Source organism: Balaenoptera acutorostrata, chromosome 2 (assembly GCF_949987535.1).
Source record: "Balaenoptera acutorostrata chromosome 2, mBalAcu1.1, whole genome shotgun sequence".
Lineage (NCBI taxonomy): Eukaryota > Metazoa > Chordata > Mammalia > Artiodactyla > Balaenopteridae > Balaenoptera > Balaenoptera acutorostrata.
Genome location: NC_080065.1, coordinates 99,291,346 through 99,314,226, shown reverse-complemented (window position 1 = coordinate 99,314,226; position 22,881 = coordinate 99,291,346). Strand labels below are relative to the sequence as shown.

The following is a 22,881-nucleotide window of genomic DNA, read 5'->3' as shown; positions in this document are numbered from 1 at the left end:
TAATTTAAGAACAGGTTAAATCTGTGTAACCCCAAAGTGATTACAAGTAATTTTTACTTTCAAGTCACATCTGAGTTAACAAATATAAAATTGATAAGGTTGATGGGATTTACCCAAAATAGTTGTGAAAAAACTACTCAGTTGTGTCACGGAGTTGGAAAAAGTTAATGATTTTGTAAAAATACAGGGTGTTTGTGTGGAGCAATGTTATTTAAAGTGGGGTGAAATAATGGTTTAAAGGTTTCTCTTTTAGCCATTTATGAAGATACTGGCTTAAAATAAAAGTCTGTGGAAACCTGTAGAAGCAGCCAATGACTATGTCGCAAATCAGACCTCTTCCAAATAGACAAAGGCTACTTCTAGATGGGCCAGACTAATTGGAAACCAGTATTATTGGTAACAGAGCTAACTGATGCCCTTCTTAAAAAATGATCTTCCACGTGGGTGGCTTGGGAGTAAGAACCATATTACTGGTCATGCTCTCGGTTTGGTCTTGGTTTGAAATGTTAGCCTAGTTCATGGAGAGCACTTGTATTTATGCAGCAGGAACTAGATCTGAGATAGGCTCTCAAGCACACGAAATGCATTATGCAGCATTAGTAATACACCTACGCTTTCATTTGGGAATGCTTACCAAAACTATTAAACAAAGCAGCATCCCTTGCCCTTTCCTTCCTATTCCCCCTGGCCTAAGCACAAATTCCTCAAAAATTAGAATGTTGAATTTGCTCAAATTTCTTTTCTTCAGTCTCATTATTCTCTAGATCATTCTAAATACAGATGCCAAATTCAGTTTTTTAAAGTGCCACTTTCATCAAGTTGCTTTTCTACTAAAAATAGTATCTCCCCCATTACCAACAATTGAAGTTCTACCTCTTTTGGCTAGAAGTCAAAGCTTTCCATAAACCTCTCCCAGTCTACCTTTTCCTTTTTAATTATGAAATATTTAAAACATTAAAAATTTACAGAGACTAACAGAGCTGACACGCATGTAACCCAATACCCAGATATAATTCAGGTTAACATTTTGTCCTTAAAAAGAGTAAATAAAGAATACAGTTAAGTCTGCCACCACTCATCTTGTCTCCTTCCCTTTAGTAGAAGGATAAAGATTTACTAGAAATAAAAATACAAAGAAGGAAATGAGAAACAACAAACAAAAGACTTAAAAATGTACAAATATAATTCTTAACTACATCAAGATTAATGGTTTTTTAAATGCCCTCCAACTATTAACCTTAGATTAGAAAGTTGAAAATAAAGGGAAAAAATGGCAACTAATTATCTCTTTTACTTTCATTTCAAATTTGTAATAGAGGTAAAATTAGACCTAGTGTTTGAAGATGGGACTTGAATATGCAGAAATGGGATAAAGAGTATTCACTACTTCTCCCATGTCTATCCCTTATTCCTCTAATAAAAGATAAAGAACTAAGACTGACAAGGCACAGATCAGAAGACGTGAGAGCCCATTATCTTCTTTAATAACCTATATGCATGTAAGCTAAGATGGCTTACCATCTAAGGAACCAAAATAATGGTTAAAAATCATTCTCAGTACATAGTACATGCATGGAAAGTTGGGAGGGAGGTGATTATTAGGAAGAGGCTAAAATAGCCAAAAAGAATCAGTATATTTAGAGTTGTTTTTAGAAAAGGATAAGGGACAAATCTAAAATTAAAAATATATCGCTTTATTACATAAAAATCATAAAAAGTAACATGAAAATGCCTAAAAAAAGATACTGGACAAAAATATGGTACAGAATAACTCAATTTTTTCTAACTTAAACTAAGATTTTTAAATTTTATTTACTGCCTGAAATCCAAAGGTCAACATAACCTATGAAGTAAAATATGAAAATCATTAAGGAGAAATCACAGCCTGCATAATGACCTCAGTATAACTTGGTTGACAAACTGGGTTAGGAAATCACAGGTTTGGTGAGTGGCCCAAAATTTCTCCAAGTGTATCAGCTTTCCCCTGGCAGCCATGATAGAAAATCTTTCCTCTAGAAATACTATGTTCAGAGAATACTATTTCAGTGCTATGAAGTAAGGTATTCACATGTAACCATTCGCATGACTAAAAATGAAATTGCGTTTTGAGTGCAACTCTCTTTAATGTTGTACTTTAAATATTGTCAGGTCATGGAAAGAGATTTAAATGAAAGAGCATAATAGGAGGAGTTCTTTAGAAGGTATCAACAGATTTATTTCTGTTGCATCAACTCAGACCTATTACTTCAGCTTAAGAGGATATCTTCTAAGATTAGATGTAAAACATTAAAATCTATAAAATATTTTATAACATCTTTATAAGAAAGAGATGTTAAACCTTGTCCAGATTCCATTTTGGATAATCCCTTTCCATTGAAACAGTCTCCTATAGTTAAAAAAGAAAATATAACAATTCCATTTTTAAATAATCTATAATTTGAATCTATAATAATACCAGAAAATTGAGTTTTCAAGCTTAAATGAAAACCTATGCATATTTAAGGGTCTGTGTAAGCACGAAGATTTTTCTTTTCCATGTATTCAAATTAACTTCGGCCATCCTAGTTTTCATTTAGTTACAGAGTAAAATATATTTTAAATATTTGATGCAATTACTAAATATGCTCTCTGCCCAAGTTTTAAAAAGTCTCATGGCCGTTCTTCTCTTCCCCCTTCAGTCCATCCAATTCTGATCATGAACTCTTTTCCTAGAGTTTGGATCCTCCAAAGATTCTTCATTACTGGCAGAAGTTTAAATTCCCCAGGTTGCCACTTTAATCCTTCTACAATGCAAGTTGAATTATCTTCTCCCTGCTACCTCTAGAAGGATGCTATACAAATTTGCTTATTACTACCCTTGAACACTTCTGTATTTTCTCAAAATAATGCCTCTTTTCCCACTTCCCCCTTCAATGGGAATGTACTCCTCTAACTTACACATGGCAAAACCCTGCCATTCTTCAGGGCTCAGCTGAGGCACCTCTTCCATGAGGCCTTCCCCCATCTCCCAAAAGAAATGCATGTCTCCTTCTGAGCTCCAATATCTTCCACACTTCAGCTAGTAGTGCAGCATCTAATATATTCCACCTTGTACTGCATTTTCCTTGTGAATATGCCATCACTTTTCTAGTAGGACGCAAGCTTCTTTATGGTAGGATCTTGAGTGTCAAACTGCTTGTGTTTTAAACCCATCTTCACAAGTCACTGTCTTGAACAAATTATGAAATGTTCTAGGCCTCAGTTTCCTCATTTGTACCATGGGGATAATAACAGCACCTACCTGCCAGGGACAGGAGGATTAAGTAGGTATTACGTGTAGAAGCATTTAGGCCAGCTGCCTGACCTGGTATTCAGCAAGTAATCAATGACTGCAAGTGTTTACAATCCTTGTCATCATCATCATAGTCATCATTTTTTATGCTCCACATGCACCTAGCCCAGGGCCTTGAACATAACAAGTATTTAATAAATGCTTACTAAATTGAATATAATCTTTTTTGGCTTTTCAAATCAAGTGGAAAATAAAGCCGCATGGAAAATATTGAGCAGGGAAATCCAAAAACAAAATCTCTCTTAAATGTAACATTTTAAATGAGCAAGTAGTAGATTAATAATTAAATACAAAGAGTTATATAAATGTTGTCTAAATAAATTACTTTCCAGAAAAGATGTAACATCCTTTAGATCTAAGCTAAATGTGGGTTACGATTCTGAAAGCTAAGTATTTTCATACGTGTGGGTTGTCAGAGAGGGCCTTTCCATATACATTTACATATATTAATACAGTAGTTGACCCTTCAATGACTAGGGTTTGAACTGAGCGGGTCCACTTATACATGGATTTTTTTCAATAAATATACAGTCAGCCCTCTCGATCAGAGGGTTTCGTATCTGCAGGTTCCTCATCTGCGGGTTCAGCAACCACAGATGTGGAATCCGCGGGTACTGAGGGCAGACTGTGGGATTTGAGCATCCGCAGATTTTGGTAGCCACAAGGAATCCTGGAACCAATCCCCTGCTGATACCAAGAGACAACTGTACTATAATGAAGGTCCATCTCAATAGTACTATTAGAACTACATGAAAAATCCTGACTTTCCAAGGCAGTGAAAAAAAGCCAGTAAGTAGAGAATTATGTTTTAGGCAGAGAGCATGCAGAGGGTTGGTTTCCTTTCCCACATGACACTGCTTCACGCTAAAACTGCATCTTCCAGCTATTTTTGGATGTAATGTCTTTTGTGCACAGACTACCAAATAATGCAAAAGTACGTTACTGTTTTGTGAAGTAGATAAAATGTCTTTAATAGAATGAGTCTATTAGGTCCATTTTCACTGGTGACCTAATCCAGAGATTAAAACATAATATTAGTATCAGAAATATTTTCACTACTCTTTTTCATGAATATGTGACACAAAATGAATGCCAACTGCTCTGAACATAGTATCTTAAATTTTCAGGACATGAACTCATGTATGGGAAGTACTATGTGTCATTTACATAGTATAGACTTGCTTTAAAGAAGTAAATATTCTTTTCAATGGCAAGGCAAATAATTCAACCAAGTCTTAGACTAAAAGAACTGACCATGTTTTGCATTTAGATGACACATCTTTCAAGGAGCTGAAGACATTGTGCAAAATCTAACAGAAATGTTCTCTCTCTCCACCAAGCTCCTAACTAGGAAAACAAAAACAAAAACAAAAAAACATGCTAAGAAAGGCCAGTGAGAAATTAGCAATATGATGCAAGGCCCAGATCCAAAAGTCATAAAGGAGATCACAATGCTGTCTCTGTTATGTCAACAGGTGGGCCTCAAAACTGCAGGCTTCTGTTTTCAAATTAAACCTTGATTTGTCTTTTACATGGCACTGTAGCTAATGCCCTCTTATCTCCTGATAAGAGAGGAAACTGAGAGTTGTAGAAAATCAAATCTCTGAATGCTAAGTGCTATGGTGGAGGTAACAGTGATGTGAGGTGCTGTGGAACGAATTATAAAATGACAGAGCTAGATTTCAGTGAAGGAATATTCTGACTAGCTGAACTTTAGCTAAGCAGTAATTTTTTTAAATACTAAAGGGAATGAACTAGAATATTAAACAATATTATGGCTTCAAACATACATTGAAAATTTGACCTGAGTTATTGTTGAATAAATCTGCAGAATAAAACCCTTCTTTTCCCCCAGCACCATGTCCTGCATTTTAATCACTAGGATTCATCTAAGGAAAATGTACACCTGAGAAAGAAGGGCCAGATGGATCCTGAATGGCAGGAGGTGGTTTGGACCTGAAACAGTTTCATTTGATGTAGGGGCCTCACTGTTAGTTAAAGGCTCTCAAGCTGGCATTTTAAACAGGGTACAGGTTCACACTATGGATGACATCCAGCTCTCTCTAACTCTTCTTAATCGTCTCAGGAACTATGGTTTGCTGCAAGTCAAATACATCTTAGTGTTTAACACGTTTTTAAGAAAAGTCCTCAAAGAGCAAAATAGGAACTATTCACTTTCTAAAATGTGCACCTATAAATAAAAACTTGCTTATATTACTAAACTTCTATAAAACCAGAGAAATTTTTAGTCATGACAACCAAATAGGAAAACTTATTTCAAGTTTTTTCCTTTGCTAGATGAACTATTCCTATTACAGTCACTAAAGAAATAATTTCCAAAGCACTGTTTATTAATTTTACACTCATTTTAAAAAAGGAAAACAATGGCTCCTGATAATACATGGGACATACTAAGTGCAAGGTTGTAAAATATTTGACATAGAAATATTGCCAAATATTGTACAAACGGGCCTAACTTGTACCTCAAATTATTTTGGAAATGAGTAATGAAGTTATAAAAAATTATTTTCATTCTGCTGGTACAAAATGTAAAGAACAAAATTCATAGGTATTTTATCTTTAGCTTAGTTATTAGAGTAAAAAGACATGGGAATGCATAGACTAGGACCTGACAACCAATACTTAGACAATAATCCATTTTATAATGAGTAGAGCTACACATTTTCAAATAATTAACATTGAAAAAACTGGCCCTAAATTCAGTCTTAAACTCTAAGAAAATCGTATCTTAATTGTTAATGATGAAATCCAAGCATAATAATGTCTTGTTATAGTACTGGCAATTAGGAAACTGAAGGATTATGGATAAGATAAAAACACCTATGTAGGTCACTTCTACATCCTTTTAGGTCTAACTTTGAACCTTGTAATGATTTGTTCTCCTTAAATTTAATTTCAAAGGACAACAAAAAGAAATTTGTCCATAACATGTATTAAACTCCTAGTGGGTTGAAAAGTACATTAACTGATACTTGGACAGTTTTGAGGAATACAGAAATGTTTAACATAATATTTAGGTAAGAGTGGGCCAAATGAAAACATAGAAACCTAGACTAAAACTGAAAAAGATGAGAGGAAACACTGATTAGAAAAGCGATGTAGCATCTAGAAGTTGAAAGTACCAGTTCTTGAGTCAGACTGCCTATGTTTCAATCCTGGTTCCATCACTTTATAGTTGTGTGGCTTCACACAAAGTAATTCATCTCTCAGTTCCTCACTTTCCTTTTCTGTGAATGGGAATAATAATAGTAACTAATCTCAGGATTGTAGTAAAGATCATATGACATGAAAAGTGCTTGGCATAGTGAATGACACAAATTAAGTGCTCAATAAATGTTACCTAAAATTATTATAAAACTAAGGAAAAAAGAATATTTCTGAAGTCAAAACACTAAGAATGGCTAGCCAGTAATACCAAAGGTTGATGAGAGATCGAGAAGATGCAGAACAGGAACATTGAGCCTGTTGGTAAACCATAAACAGGAACAATTTTAGTTGATAAGTGAAGATAAAAGTCAGGCACTAAAAAATTAGTGCTGGTTGATAGGAATGAAGAAGCCAGAGATATGGACATACACAAAAGGCTGCAAAATAAAAACGAGAAAAGGATACACAGAAAGAAGAAGAGGCAAGAGTCAGGTGTTTTAGTCAATAATAATCAGAAAGATGTCAAATAAATGCAATGAAATGAAAACTTCTAGTCATGATAATGTATTTTTGGAAATACCCAGCTACAGGTTATACTGATCAATTTGACAAAAGAGTTTTACTAAAATATGATAAGAATACACTGTAACATCACTCTAACCTTACTAAAAAAATAAATATAAAATAAAAGCATTACCATCTCCCCACCCCAACAAGAAAATCCTCCCGATGCCTGTAGAAGAACTACTTAGTATTACCCTAGCAAGATCAGTAAAACCTTAAAAGGAAACAGCAATTGTCACATCAAGATTTTCAGAATCAGTAACTCCATAGGTACACCTCTGATTACTGATTGCATCCAGGTTTTCTATTCAATAAACAGTTTTGAACATTATAATCAACTTCTTTTTAATCAAAACTAGTCATATTGGTAAATTAGGTAGTACTGAGAAATATAATTCATTATGGCAGCTTTCTTTTTCAGTATGTTTTTTTTTTTTTTAAGGATTTTCTTTTTAATTAATTAATTTATTTATTTTTGTCTGTATTGGGTCTTCGGTTCGTGCGAGGGCTTTCTCCAGTTGTGGCAAGCGGGGGCCACTCTTCATCGCGGTGCGGGGACCGCTCTTCATCGCGATGCGCGGGCCTTTCTCCATCGCAGCCCCTCCCGTTGCGGGGCACAGGCTCCAGACGCGCAGGCTCAGCAATTGTGGCTCACGGGCCCAGCCGCTCCGCGGCATGTGGGATCTTCCCAGACCAGGGCTCGAACCCGTGTCCCCTGCACTAGCAGGCAGACTCTCAACCACTGCGCCACCAGGGAAGCCCCTTCAGTATGTTTTTAATCAGTTTTGGATGCAGGTGCACTTTTAAAAGAAAAGCAACAAATTTCTATGGGCTACTGATGTCTCTAAAGTAGGAACTGGTTTTGCTAGAAAAAAGTAAAAGACAAAAACGAAATCAAATTTTGTAAGTCTCCATGAAGCAGTTCATGTACAAAAGCAACCTTACTGACTTGTTAATAATTTCTAACTTTCACAAAGAGAACGTGTTGTTCCGCGTCTTCCTACTTTTGAAGAGCTTAATGAAAAAACATATAGTACTTACACCATAAGTAAACCAGAACTACGTAAATGACAATATTTCCTTATTCTAAACACTTATTAGCAAACTTTGTTTCAAAATACAATTATGAAAAATATGACATTCAAGCCTGGGGTCTAATTTAAAATTGCATTCATTTTCCAAAAATGTAATTAATTAAAATGAGGTTATAAAAAAATCAATCTGTCCATTTTAGCAGGTAGGTAATTTACTTGTACAGATTGGTTATTGCTTTGCATGACTATTAATATAATATCTGATTTTTGGTTTATACTGAATCTTGCCTGGAACAAGACAGTGAAGTTATTTTATAATCCCCATTAAAGTACCTAAGGTTTACTTCTTTTAATATTGCTAAGTTAAAATTTACCAACCAAAATGCTGACTTGCCATGCTACTTTTGAAAATAACATGTCTACTTTAATAAAATGGATCAATACTGAGTACTGAATATATCAAAATAATCCATTTGTTACTATGAAATAAAAATACCACTTAAGCAAGTTCTTCTTAAATAGGATGACTAACAATAAACACTGCCCAAGAAATTGCTCCAAAGTCAGTAGCTTCAATTTGTTTTCTTGGCGGGAAAAAAATGAACTCATGAAGAAGGTTAATGATAAATAAATAGCTTTTATAAACTCATTACGTACTATAAACATTCAGCACATTTTCCTTCTTTTAAAATGTTGATAAACCTCCATTAAATAGTTTCATCATCTTTTCAGTTTCTCTTAATTTTGAAATCTATACTTTTAAGAGAAAATGAATCATGATGGCAAATAAGGACACATTTACCTCTTCCCCTTCCCTTCAAATTCCACAAAAAATACATTTTTTTAAAAGAAGAAACATTAACAGTGCAGGAAAATAAGAAAGAATAACACTGCAGGCCAGAAAATCTGAGGAAGTTCTATAAACTAAAAATCAGAGATTTGATTAAAAAAGTAATAATAAAATGAAAAAACTGAATCTAAAACAAGCAAAGAAGAAGCTACTGTAGAGGCCCAGAGAAACATAAAGCTCATGCTCAACAAAAGCAGGTGTATATTTTCTCAAATGTGATTTATATCTATGGAGAGTCCTGGAGTGGACAGGGGGATGAGAGAAACAGAGCAAGATAGCAGGCAATTTATGGGAAAGGACTCCCAAACCCAGAGGACAAAATCCTGCAACAAGGAACACCCTGCCTAGCGGAACTCCCTCCTTTTGTCATGCAGTCATTGGATGAAGGCTTCTGTAATAAGAATCTTATTACCCCTAAGAGGGATGGCGTCTCACCTGGGCTGAGGAATAAATACTCTCCAGCCATGAAAACTCCTCCATCTATGTTTTCAACCGTACATACTAATAACCAAGAATCACCAATCATTTGAAGAAAAATTAGCAACAAAGCCACTGAATTTAAACTGAAGAAATACGATTCAGGCAGAGTAGAAGAAAAAGAAAACTTTAAATATAATTGACATTCTCAGTGAAATGAAAAGATAGTACATCAACAATAACAACAAAAGAACAGGCTATTTTGAAAAAGAGTTCTACAAAATTAAAAACATGCCTGATAAAAAAATGATAAAACAAAGCCTAAAAAAATGGACTGATAATTTAAAGGGACCAGCTAAAGAAAAAATTATTGAGCTAGACAAGAAGGATAAGAGACTCTCCATAACCCGATGCAAAATTAGGAAAACATAAAGAAAGAGAAATGGAAGGCAGATTTACAAGTTCCAGTAGCTACCTAATAGAATGAGAAAACTGAAAGAACTGGATGAAAAAGTAATCAGAGAAATAAAAGAAGAAAATTTCCTTCTTGGCTGAAGATAGATTCAGGGGCAGAGGCACCAGAAGAACAGTAATAATTAAAGACAGACACTGAATCACATCTTAGTGTAATATCAGGACTCTACAGATATACATTTCAAAATCTTTGGCTGCAGGGGGACAGACGGAGGGAGGGAGAAAATGGTTATTTACAAAGGTATGAAAATCATATTATATATCAGAATTCTTTTTAGCAAAATCAGATAACAGAAGTCAGTAAAGCACAGGGACTTCCCTGGTGGTCCAGTGGTTAAGACTCCGCACTCCCACTGAAGGGGGCCTGGATTTGATCCCTGGTCAGGGAACTAGATCCTGCATGCCAGAACTAAGACCCGGCACAGCCAAATAAATAAGTAAATATTTTAAAAATAAATAAAGCACAGTCTTCAAAATTCCAGGTGAAACTATTTATATGTAGAACTCTGTCAAGCCCAATTAGCAATCAAGTGAGAGATTAAATAGACATAGTCAGGAAAAGACTCAGACTAGTTCAACACCTTCAGGTATAATCTAAAAGAATTATTAAATGATCAATTCTAGTAAAACAAACAAAAAACAATGAGGAAGATGTAAAATACAAGAAATCGTGATGTCCAAAAGCAGTAAAACTAAATTTACTAAATTACTAAATTAAATTTAGTAAAACTAAATTTATATCATCATTGATGCATAATATTAAAAAGAAATAATCTAAAATAAAGTACAAAACTATTTTAGAATAACTGTCAGGGAGGAAGAAATACATATATACTAAAAAAAACTCTAGACATTTTTAGAAAAGAATAAAAACATTCAGTAAGAGAAAAGCTTTTGGATGTCCTCAAAATATTCCTTTCATTCATTTATACAAAGAGATGCCTGACAATGGAAAAAGGATCTAATTTCTGCATCTTTAGATTTAATATAAATTTGCTTTTCTCCACATATACCCATACTTGTACATCGATAAACCCTTACTGGTGTGTAAACATCACCACTGCACTGTTCCTAGAGGTTCTGAATGCTCTTTAAACCTAATTAGACAAAAATGGTTATACATAGTTTTGAATGTCCATATGGAATAGAACCAAATAATGAAATCAGGTATATGAATTTGTAACTCAGAAAGTTTCAGTACTAATTCTTGGAAAATTACTTCCCCCAAAGTTCAGATGACCACAGAAGCTTTATATTGGAGTTACATTATGTAAAAACAGTCCATACATGAGAATATTCAAACTATCTCTTACAATTTTCCAATTAGAACTGACCTGAACCCACCACAATAGTTTTCATTTTGTTCAGTAAATAGGTTTGATGTCTATTTTTCTCCTGAGAAGTTTATCTAATTTTGAAAAGAACTGGTATTTACAAAAAAGAACATGAAGTCCTAAACTGGCACCGTGATTTCAGGCAGAGGGCCTGCTGCTAAGAATGCTCATGAAAGTTAATTTTGAAGGTCTAAATGAGCCTTCAATTTACAATGAACTCATTAAGGGCAGACCAAGTGTCAAAAGCTGTTTCGTCTTCATTGTTTTGCTAAAATGCCCTCTTGTGCACATTCCTTTGATAAATTTCAGATGAAAATAAATAAATGTTTCTACAGCACAAGGCATCTGGAAATGGGTTAATACAGAAGTTTAAAATATTAAATAGAAGAAAAAAGGACTCGATCTTTCTACTCAGTAGACAATAATAAGCTGTATATTTAAAATATCTATAAAGGGTCTTTACAAGATCTAAAAAAACTTGTTTGTATCTTGTCTCTAATGTCAAAGTGAGACAGAGGGGGGGAAATGCCCATCCTTTGACTTCTTGAAACACAAAACCAAGGACCATTAATTAAGACTTTTCAGATCTCAATTGTCATAAGGATGCATGGGAATGGTAATTTCTATAGAACCCAAAGTACAAAATATGAAAGTCTTCTATAGATTAAAGCCAATATCCAAAATATACTTCAGCATAATCATGTCCATGCTATTGACCTTCAGGAACAGGTATAATATATTCTTCATATACTCAATAACTCCAAAATGAATAGAAGTTGGAAACTACCACTTGAAGTTTCCACTAGTCTCCAAGGTCAGTCTCATTCAGTGATACAAGATCATTTTGGACTTTACAACAGTATGGTTAACTTTCATTACATTTTAGATTTGTTCTTCTGATCATATATCCATCCAGAAGCTAGGCACAGCATTTAAATCAAGTAAAATATTATGGATTTGCCACCCTTGGGATATTTTTCAAATGCTTTTGGAAATTTTTATGGAAGGTAATTTCAGTCAGGCATATTTGGACTAATTTATTTAGCTGAGAATGAATACAAAAATAGTTCCCTATGCATATCCATGAAAATGTAAGGAAATAAGAAAAATTAAGGTTGGGTCTAACTGCAATGTTTCCGAACACTACAACTCAATTCACATTACTAAATGTTTTAAAGACAAGAAATATGTCCTTCTCTTCCACTTAATGAGATAACATTTCTCACTGCTTTAATAAAGCATTCTGTATCTCTTACAGGCAAAAAAGATACAACCCAAGAGGCTAAATAAACCTGAATTTGCAGTTAGCATATGTGTACATTATTAAATATCAGGGTGAGCTTATGCTATGATTAAATTCAAACTAAGATTATGAATAATAAAGACTAATTGTTCCTAAATCATATCCCACTAATACAATAGCAAATGAAAACACCTTGGGAGGAAAAAGCAGTTTCTGGTAGATTCCTAAGATTGGGCTACCAAAATGAATTACCCTTGAAAACAGAATTTGCTTCCATTTATGAAAAATCTGTCAAATAGGGGACAAATACTCAGCGAACAATCAAAATGATAATAAAAACATAACAGAAATTTAAGCATTTGTAATAATATGAGGGCTTCAGAAACAATAGACAAGCATAATAATGAAAATAGGTTTCCTCTGTCTTCTTGTCTACTTGGTAGCATTAACTAGAGCTCTGTGTACACTGGCATGTTTGGACATAGGCAAGCTTCACTTTAGACAAGAGCTGTAGTGAGCACGCAGGAAGCCAGCTGTCAGCCTGCAACCCTTCAAAGGCCAGAATAATGCAGACTTATTTGTAGAGTGCCAAGATGCACAACAGAAACCTTACTCCCTCCCATATGGTTCACTGCCTTTCTTCTGAGATGAGGCTCCGGTTTCTGGCCTGGGGATGGAGAAGTGGGATAGGGGAGCCAACTGTTCTGCTTTCAGGGACAGACCTTTAATTAATCCTCCTGTTTCAGCTCTACATCTTCCTGCCCTACTTCATACTTGGCAGATTCTCAGTCGAGAGGCTCTTTCAGGTTCACATAGGCGATCAGTTTCCTCTCACCTCCTCTGTAGCCTCCTCACAGCTTATTTCATCAGTCTTCTCACGCCCATCTTTCCTTCTCCCGGTAATTTCTTGAAAACTTACAAGTACTAGTGAGTCTCTCTGATTTTCTTTGCTGCATCAATCTATTATGTGCTTCTATGCTTCTATTTTAGTGATGTCTCATGAGGGATAAGAAATCAACATGTATGCGCAGGCCTCCATCTTATACCAGGTGGGACAACTTTCTAAATTTTTTAACCAGTCTACTACCATCTAGTGCATATAATTGTACACAAAAATCTTACCTGCTAACTTGTAGAACAGCTAACTTTCCTGAGATCTACACAAACTTTAAAACTCCTCAGCATTTCAATTTAATATAAATTGTTTATGGATGGGAAATCAGTTATTTTTATACCTGAAGGATAAAAAGTTACTATTATGATATCCAATGCTTAATTAAGAAAACCTAATCCATCTAGTGAATCTCAAAAAGATTCAGTTTCTGTTTCAAGTTCAAAGGATTCCTTACAAACTAAAAGATAAAATGTATTTTTTCCAATTATCTCAGCAACTGAATAATTATCAATTAGCTGCAAGATAATGAAAACTAGATGTTTGAAAGTAAGAATTTGCTTTTCTTCCCCCCAAAGAGGGCATGAGTAAAAAGGATCAACTACAATAGTTGGAAGTTTGGGGGAATATAAATTATTATTATTCATAAAATCAAATTTGAAAAAACAGCAATAATATAATCCTTAAAAACTGTGGAAACAGATATTAACTTTATGACAAACACACCACTGAGTAACAAATATGACTGTTAAGTGACTTATGTGAAGCACAATTAATTGAATCATTATGTTGATTTATTACTTTACTGCCATTGTCTATTGCTGGTTCATAAAATCAGATGTGGAACTGGTCTCAAGCCAAGAATTCCCAAAGAAACAAATATAATAAGAAGCACAAGTCATCTAAAGGCGGCTTAAAATCTGCACTGTATCATACACGTTAAGATTTTAATTAACTACAGAAAGAGAAAACTGTTCTTTAAAATTACAAAATAGTATAGTTTACTTGATGTAAACCCAATGAACGTCTCAGCCATGCTGGCATTATCTTTTAATCTTTTAGAATTCAAACTTTATGTAGTGGAGGAAGAGGGCCATAGTGAAAGTAGGGAGAGGGGATAAACTGACCTCAACTATCTTTTCTCATTTCAAAATTTTCTAGTCAATTTCACAGTCTCAATTTTTTATTTACTAATACTGTAATACTTTATTACCATTACAAATAAAAGTTGCTTTCCATTTATATGACAGTAACTTCAGAATCCTACATTAGATAAATGTGTTTAGAATTAAAACCCTACATTAAGACAAATGAACACTAGAATCTCAGACTCAGCAGTTTGCCATGGCCAGGTCGTCTGATTTACCCACATGTCTGACAGATGAAAGATACCAATGCTAGTGCACAATAATCACTGGAATAATGTTTGGGAACCTACCTGTTGTCATGAAACAAAAAGTAAAGAATTTTTCAATAAAAAGTAAATACTTACTTGTAATCATTCATATATTTGAAACAGCCCTAACCACAGGAGTCCTGAATATACTAAGGTAAATAGAATATGTGGTAAAAATTTTGACTTTAAAGGAAGAAGAGAACTGGTAACCATGCTTTGAAGTGAACTAGTTTAAATATTCCTTCACTAAAAACAATAAAAATTGCTAAAGACAGCATTACTGAAATTTACCACAGCATAAAATTGTAATAATGGATATTGTACTATTTTTAGTTTTTATTTTAGTGTTGTTTGAAAAGATCAGTGGGAAAGTAAAAAAAAATAAGATGATCTGCACAGCCATGCCACAGTAGTTCTCAACTTTGGCTCTAACAGAACCAACAGGGACCTCTATTAAAATTTTTCTATCCTCAGAGCCACTCCCAAAGATTCTGTGAATCTTGAGGCCAGGGCAGCTGTATTAAACAAAGCAAAATTTCATCAACAAAAACAAAACTGCATGAGGCTATTTTGATGTGTAGCTAGGATCTGGCACACCTGGCACAGCTTACTTTCTTCCCTTACCTTTCCCAAGTCTTTGTTGTAAAAATCTCCAGTCTTTGTCATCCAGTTTACCTAACTTTCACGTTATACTTTTTCTAACTATTCCTCATAGGGTCGCCTTGTAGTTCATCTGTATCATTGAAACTTTCAGTGTTGCCCCAAAGCTACACTGAAGTCAATTTATGGACTCTAAATTTTTATTTAAGGAGAATTCAAGGTCACAGAGGTATAACTGGTTAATGAATATTCTGACGGGAGCACACAGTAGTACAGAGAAGAGGGAAAAATACTGAGGTTTTAATCCTTTATTCAAGAAAAGCAACACATGACAAAAAGCATGAGATTCTGGTGAAAAGCTGTGCAGGTGAATTCAAAGACAGATCAGTTTATACCTGGCAGATTTCAGTACCCCAAAATGTGTTGGTTTGGAACTCAACAATCTGAAGGAAAAAAAAATGATAATCTTTTGAACAAAAGCAATCTCTCAGGGATTTCATCTCAGGGATGAAGACTTCATCAGTAATTACAGGGGATCTCTTGTAGTGGCCTTTCATGGTACCCCTCTATAAATAGATTACATGGCCTAGAAGTCGTTAGATGCATTGCGGTTCAGTTTGAAACTTATGTTTCCAATCTCTATCGTTTACATTTTTGAACATTTTTTAAAATACAATGCTTTTCGAACAGACTTCATTTTACTTTAGTAATTTGTAATTTCTTACTTATTTTGCAATTAGTAAGCTCACTGACTATCTTAATAACAACTACTGATCTTCCGATGCTAACATACACAATTTACCAACCTTTAGTCTGTGTATGCATATTAACAAAGTGCATTATACTCTAGAAGTTGCCCTTAGTACAATAAATTTTAACTACATCAGACTTTTGCCTTTGTTGTCCGCTCTATATCCAAACCTAAAACTTTTTACTCTAGCTCAAATGCATTAAAATTGCACCTCATCAGAATTCAATTTTTCTGGTAACTATGCAACCACCTTTTTTAAAAAAAGATTTATTTATTATTTATTTTGGCTGTGTCGGGTCTTAGTTGCAGCACACGGGATCTTCGTTGAGGCATGTGGGATCTTTCGTTGAGGCATGTGGGATCTTTCTTTGCGGCATGCGGGCTCTTCATTGCGGCGCGCGGGCTTCTCTCTAGTTGTGGTGTGCAGGTTTTATCTCTCTAGTTGTGGTGTGCAGGCTCCAAGGCACGTGGGCTCTGTAGTTGGCGGCACGCAGGCTCTCTAGTTGAGGTGTGCGAGCTCAGTAGTTGTGGCGCGCAGGCTTAGTTGCCCTGCGGCATGTGGGATCTTAGTTCCCTGACCAGGGATCGAACCCATGTCCCCTGCACTGTAAGGTGGATTCTCTACTACTGGACTACCAGGGAAGTCCCTGTAATCACCTTTAAAAACTATGGCTACGTAGTGGAGGTTATTGGGAAACCGGATGCTTAAATAATTCCAGGAAACCTATCTCATTCTTGATTGTTTTGAAACCTAATTAATAGTAAGATATTCTTTACATTGTTTTTCTTTGGACCTTACCTTCACATATAGGTTAAGGAAAAAGTTCATAAGATTTTATTTTTGACACAGAGGAATACTCCAACATTAAAAGGATAATAATTTTAGAGTCAGAAATAACCTCTTATTTTCTATTTGTTGGGTAAAGATTCCAAATTAAGTTGTCCAAGCTATGAATAGATTAGAAGGTCAGATAAACAGGTAAATCTGAGTTTGTTTTGAACTGAGAGAAGATTTCTTTTAAAATATGTCAATTCTTGCAGAAAACAGATAATATGTGATCCTATTCCAAAACACCACTTAAATGGTCTAAACTGGGGACTGCTGATCCCACATATAAGAAGCTTTCTGAGAGGGAGAGAAAGAGTTGGAGGATATTTACTGGGCTTAGTGACTAAAGCCATCTTAAACCACAAACTTATTTACTGGAAACCAGAACAATTCTTTTTTTAAAAAGTCTGTGTTTAGCTATTAAATAAAAAAGAAAGGAAAACTGTGCAATTTGTTTTCTTTAACTTTTCATGATTAGTTCAAGCCTTTTCTCTATCTGAGCAAATCTTATAAGAATAACAAAATCTTCAGACAAATATATAATGTAAGGAGATGTTTGTTAAATTTGAGAATTTAAAGTAGGGAAATAAAATGATTAAATACGCATTTTGGAAAAAATCAAGTATTTGCTGACGGTCACATGCCTAACTAATTTGAGACTATGATATTTCCTAAATTACAGTATGTGAAAATTGGGGGAATAACTTCTGCCTTATAGAAAACGTATTTTCTCAAATTGATATCAAGTGAAAATTTCCAAATAAAAGCTTTCTGACTGGATTATCAATGAGTTAAGTTTCCTACTTGACAGTTTAAGTAATTTACTTGACAATATTATTTGATTCTAAAAAGACTGACATAAAATGTAGTGTGTATAAATCAGAAAATGCACAATACTGGGTGTTTCATAATACTGGGGTGTGGAAAAGGACACGTATCTACTTACATACTTATCTAATTATTTTCTATTTTCTTTTGTTTGTTTTATGTAAAAATGAGTATACTGTATATATATGATACATATAAATAAATTATATGTATACAGAAGGGTGCATACACCTAAATTTTTATTGATAGGCTATATAATACAGGAAGGCTGGAGTAAAACAATAAAATTTTCCAACAATCACACTGGAAAATATTTCATGACATAAGAATGTAATTACTGCTTAAATATGGCACAGAAAGTAGAAACCATGAAGGAAAAGATTGAGAAATAAATCAGAGAAATAAGATCATATTAAAATTAAAGATTTCTTTTCCTCAAAAAATGCCTTAAGACAGAAAGCAAGCCACAGAGTAGGAAACAATAATTTCAACATATACAATCAACAAAGGGCTGGTATCTAGAATATCTACAAATAAGTATGAAAAACGGACAACTTGATAGATAAATGGACAAGAGACTTGAAAAAGCTCTCTATATAAGTGGGTATCTAAATAGTCAATACACATGTCAAAAAGTGCTCAACTCACTAATAATCAGGGAAATGCAAACTAAAAGCTCAACGTGATGCCTTTCTACAAACTCACCAGAATAGCTGAAATTAAAAACACGGACAATACCGAGTTTTGGAGAAGATGCGTAGCAACCACAACTCTCATACACAGCTGGTGGTAAGCAAATTCGTATAGTGACTTTGGGAAACTTGATTATCTACTAAAATTGAACTTGTGATCTAACAATTCCTAAGTATATGCTCAACAGAGATGCATGTGCATGTGCATCAATCATAGTACAAATTCAAATTTCTATCCATATGAAAAATGGTTAAACACACTGCGGTATGGTCATACAATGGAATACTATGCAGCCGGGAACAAAAGTACTGCTACACAAAACATGGAGAAATTGCACCCAAGTGATGTAGAGCAAAAAAAACCCAGAGAGAAAACTGTATATTCTGACTAATTCAATTTATACAAAGTTTATTAAAAAGGCAAAACTAACCCATGATATTAGAATAGGTGGGAGGGTGGTTAACTTTGGGGAGCAGGAAAGGGGCAGTGGTTAGGAATCAGTAAGAGGGTTTCTGGGGATGCAGATAACACTTTCCTTCTCCAATGGTTGGTGGTTACATAGGAGTGTTCATTTTGTGATAACTCATTTAACTGTATGTATGTTATATTTCTTTAAAACATATGGAGACCAAAGACTAACTTTAGCAGCTTTAGTCTGAAGACAAATTTACTATTTTCTTAAACATGGGCAAATTTTTCTCCTAACCAAAGAATCCTACTGACTAAGAAGAAGGGCAAAAATTATTTTAGTGTAATAGCTAAAATGTCCTCATTCTTTTAAAATCATCATTAGCAAATATATTAATTTTAATTTCTATGTAACTGTCACTGAAAACTTAAAAGGCTTCAAAGAAACCAACTGGGAAATAACAGTTGAACATGAATACTGGAGTAATTACTTCTGTACAATCCAGAAACTAACAGATGAAGATACAAATGAAATGTTTTTAACATAAAAGAAAAGTCAAGTTGTATTTAAAGAACTGTTTGAGCTATGTAGAAAGACAACTACTTCTGAACCGAAGGATACTACTTCACACTCCCTCCAAGGTAGAGAGGTTACCTTAATCAGTGATACACAACTGTGTCAAGCTAAAGAGCCACTTCATACTGAGCTGAATTGTATATGGGAGCTGGAGAGCCACAGACTTCACTGCCACATTGTGAAGGGCAGAAACCCTGTTTCTGACACCACATAGCATGTCAGGATCGTACACTATATTTCAGAAGTACAGGTTATATCTGCATATTTGTTTTGTTACCAGCAGCAAGTAAGCTTAAGCTGTCCTTTGTGATTTATCCATTGTCATACTGGTTTGAACCAAACTGGGTTAAACCAAAGCAACTCTGATCAGAAATGGAGGGCTTTGAGATGTTACAAGTGGGGGCCCAGAAGTAGGTATATATAATACTGTACACATACAAGTTAAATATCTCTGTCCTAAAGAAAGTATTTTTTATGTTAAAGTATCAAAACCATGATTAAAAAAAGATAAAAAATTTTTAGAAAAAAATTCAATCCATGGTGTTGGGGCTTGTACTTTCCACCTCAAAAGAACCTTAGCATAAATATTCAGAAATAACAATGCTCAGTAAGCTGAAAGAAACGACTAAAGCCAATCTGTTGATGTTGAACATTTCCGTAGACATCAAGTTATAGAATACTCTGTGTGCCATATACTGTTAAAGCTGCTTTACATATATTAATTCATTTAACCCTCAAGCAACCTATGAGATACACGATGAGACACAGAGAAGTTAAGTACTTGTGCAAGGTAACAAAAATGGCGTTTGAACCCAGGCAATCGGATTGTAATTCCATGCTCATAATGAAAGAGACTGGTCAACTCCAGCTAAAATGTATACCCGTATAAAATACTGAACACAGTCGCATTTATAACATTCATTCATTCAACAAATACTTACTGAATGCTTATGACAGGCCAGGCACTATTCTAGGTGCTCAGAATTCAACAGCTCATAAAACTAAAGTTCCCTGCTCTTGTGGAAGTTTGCATTTTGGTGGAGGCTGACAATTAATAAATAAGTAAAATACATAATTTGTCTAATAAAACAGATAGCTTGTCTGAAGCTATGTGGCATGGGACATGCTGGAAATACGGTACCCTGTTATTTCTTAGGGTGGAAAGGGAAGGTCTCATCGATAAGGTGAAATGTGAGTAAAGATGTGCAAGAAGTGAAAGGGTAAACCATGAGACTATCTGGGAGTAGAACGTTCCAGACAGAAAAATCAGCAAGTACAATGTTCCTAAGGAGAAACTGTGCATGGTATCTTCAAGAAACAACAAGGAGACAGTATGACTGGAACAAAGTAAGTAAGAGGGAGATTAGTAGATGATTAAGTAAGAGAGGTAGTAGTGGGACAAATTATATAAAGCCACTGTTAGATCTTGGCTATTGTTTTCAAATGGGGAGCCATTTGAGGGATTCCCACAGACAACCAAAACTTCAAAGAATTTTGGGGTTTAAGGGTTCTAGAAGAATCTGTGGTAACTGGAGAAGTGTTCTGTATCCACATAAGAGATAAAATTAATAAACAAAAAGAGGAGGATTGTAATCAGTGAGGTTACCATTTCTGAAGGGTCGGGGTCTCTACTGGCAGAGAGAAAGGAAGTGGCAAGAGGCTAAAATTTTCACTGGCATTGTGGTGGGGAAGAATGGGATCTGAACTAATATCTGTTATGGAAGCCAAAGTGACAGTGGAGGCAGACATAACAAAGCAAGGTAGGGAAATTCTCAGCAGCATCAGAGTAATATAATGAATTCCTCACAGAAATACTCACAGGGAAAGACAAGAGAATGTCCCTGGACACCAATACCAATCAACTAGCCAGCTTTGCTAGCTAACAGACACTTGCAAGTCAGGCATTTAAAAGACTTGCCTGCTTTGAAAACAAACAAAAAAGTACTAGATAGCGCTGAAAGGAAAACAATTTCAATTTTGTAATAATCATTAAAAGAAGGTCACATAAAGAGGAAAAAATACCCACAGTTCACATATAAATTCTCATGGTAGTAATAATCTAATGCATACAGTTTTGAAGATGGGTAAAATTATTACTTTAACACTGTAAAATGCATGGTAAGGAATGATATAAACTGCTTGTGCAAATATATTTGAAATGAAGTAAAATTCAGCGTTCAAATGTAGAAGCTATTGAAGTATCTGTCATGATACATTTAAATAAGGCAATTTGGCTGGAACTGCATTCATCTGTAAATAATTTACACACAGATCGAGTTATGAACTAGCTTAAAAACAGTATGAGTTCTAAAAACATACCCAATAGGATGATTTTGGCTCTAAGGTCAGATTTTTAAAGGGTCTCAGAGTCCCTTTTGTGAAGAGATCCTCGAAAGTGTAAATGGTTGCAGAGCACAGGAAGCAGCTGACGTGCAGCCTCAGGAGTGCTGGGGGAAGAAGAGCAACAGCTCTCCGAACCAGTCACTCAGAAAACAGTCTGGGTCTGAGCAGGCTCGGAGGCTCTGAGACTTTTCATTTTGCTGGAAAACCCTCACCCGGTCTATCCAACAGTCTACATCCTACCTATGAACTTCCACCTTGAAGGTACTATTTGTAAGAGGACACAGAAGTCAATCATTTCTATAACTGCAGATCTGTGCTTTTTCTTACATATTTTGCAGTTTTTTCCATTTGTGAAATGTGCCAGAATCTACTCATCTACTTTTTTTTTTTTTTAAACAAAGAACACTGATACAGTTAAGAAGAGAGAGTGTGGGCTAATAAGAAGAAGCTCATCAGTTAAAAACAGATTAAATGGAGAACAGGTTGATAATGAATACTTTTTAACTCCTTTGAGGAGTCTTTTTGGGTCTTCAGGGTTCAGAATTATAAAAGCTGTAATTCCCTTTGACTGCTAATTGTAGGACTGCTGCTTGTGTGTTAGATTTTGAGTTCCAATTTGAATCAGTTGCCTTCTTGGATAACTGTTAAGCTCTCACTTATATTTTTGGCGTATTTCACTATACTATTACACTCTGGGGTTAGAGTCACTGTTTCTTAGCTCTCACCTCTTCATCTATTATGATTTTATTGGAGATGCACTTTTAGAGTTCTTGCAAGTCTCAATTATCTTTGTTTGCTTTCACATTTCATGGACAGTTTTGCTTGGTATATAAACTTCTAGTTTCAAAATCATTCTCCTACAGAACCCTAACAACATTTTCTACACTATGCCCTAGAATTCAGGGTCACCCATGAGAAATGTAATACCAGTTTGATTCATGTTTTTACGTTGGTAACTTTTTTTTTTCCTCTTTGGAATCTCAGGATTTCCTTCTTTATGGTCAGGGGACTGAAATGCCAAAAGTATGCATTTACATGGAAGTATTTTATATTCATTCATTCTGCCTGGTACTTGCTCAGCCCTTCCATTCAAAGATTAATACCTTTCTTTAGGTCTTGTGATTCTGTAATTATTATTTCCGTAACTTC

The 22,881-nt window shown here is 34.8% G+C and overlaps 1 protein-coding gene across 4 annotated transcripts in view; it reads right to left on the bottom strand.

Moving 5' to 3' along the window:
- The window catches only part of COMMD10 (COMM domain containing 10), a 174,930-nt gene that overhangs the window by 18,587 nt on the left and 133,462 nt on the right, over positions 1-22,881 (bottom strand). Inside the window, exon 6 of one of the 4 annotated variants that reach the window (XM_057540910.1) lies at positions 6,361-7,928. The exons of the other annotated variants lie outside the window; for them this stretch is intronic. Within the exon in view, the coding sequence (XP_057396893.1) occupies positions 7,908-7,928 (21 nt within the window). The 3' untranslated portion in view covers positions 6,361-7,907. Of the gene's footprint in view, positions 1-6,360; positions 7,929-22,881 lie in introns of those variants that run through there. 4 annotated transcript variants of the gene reach the window in all.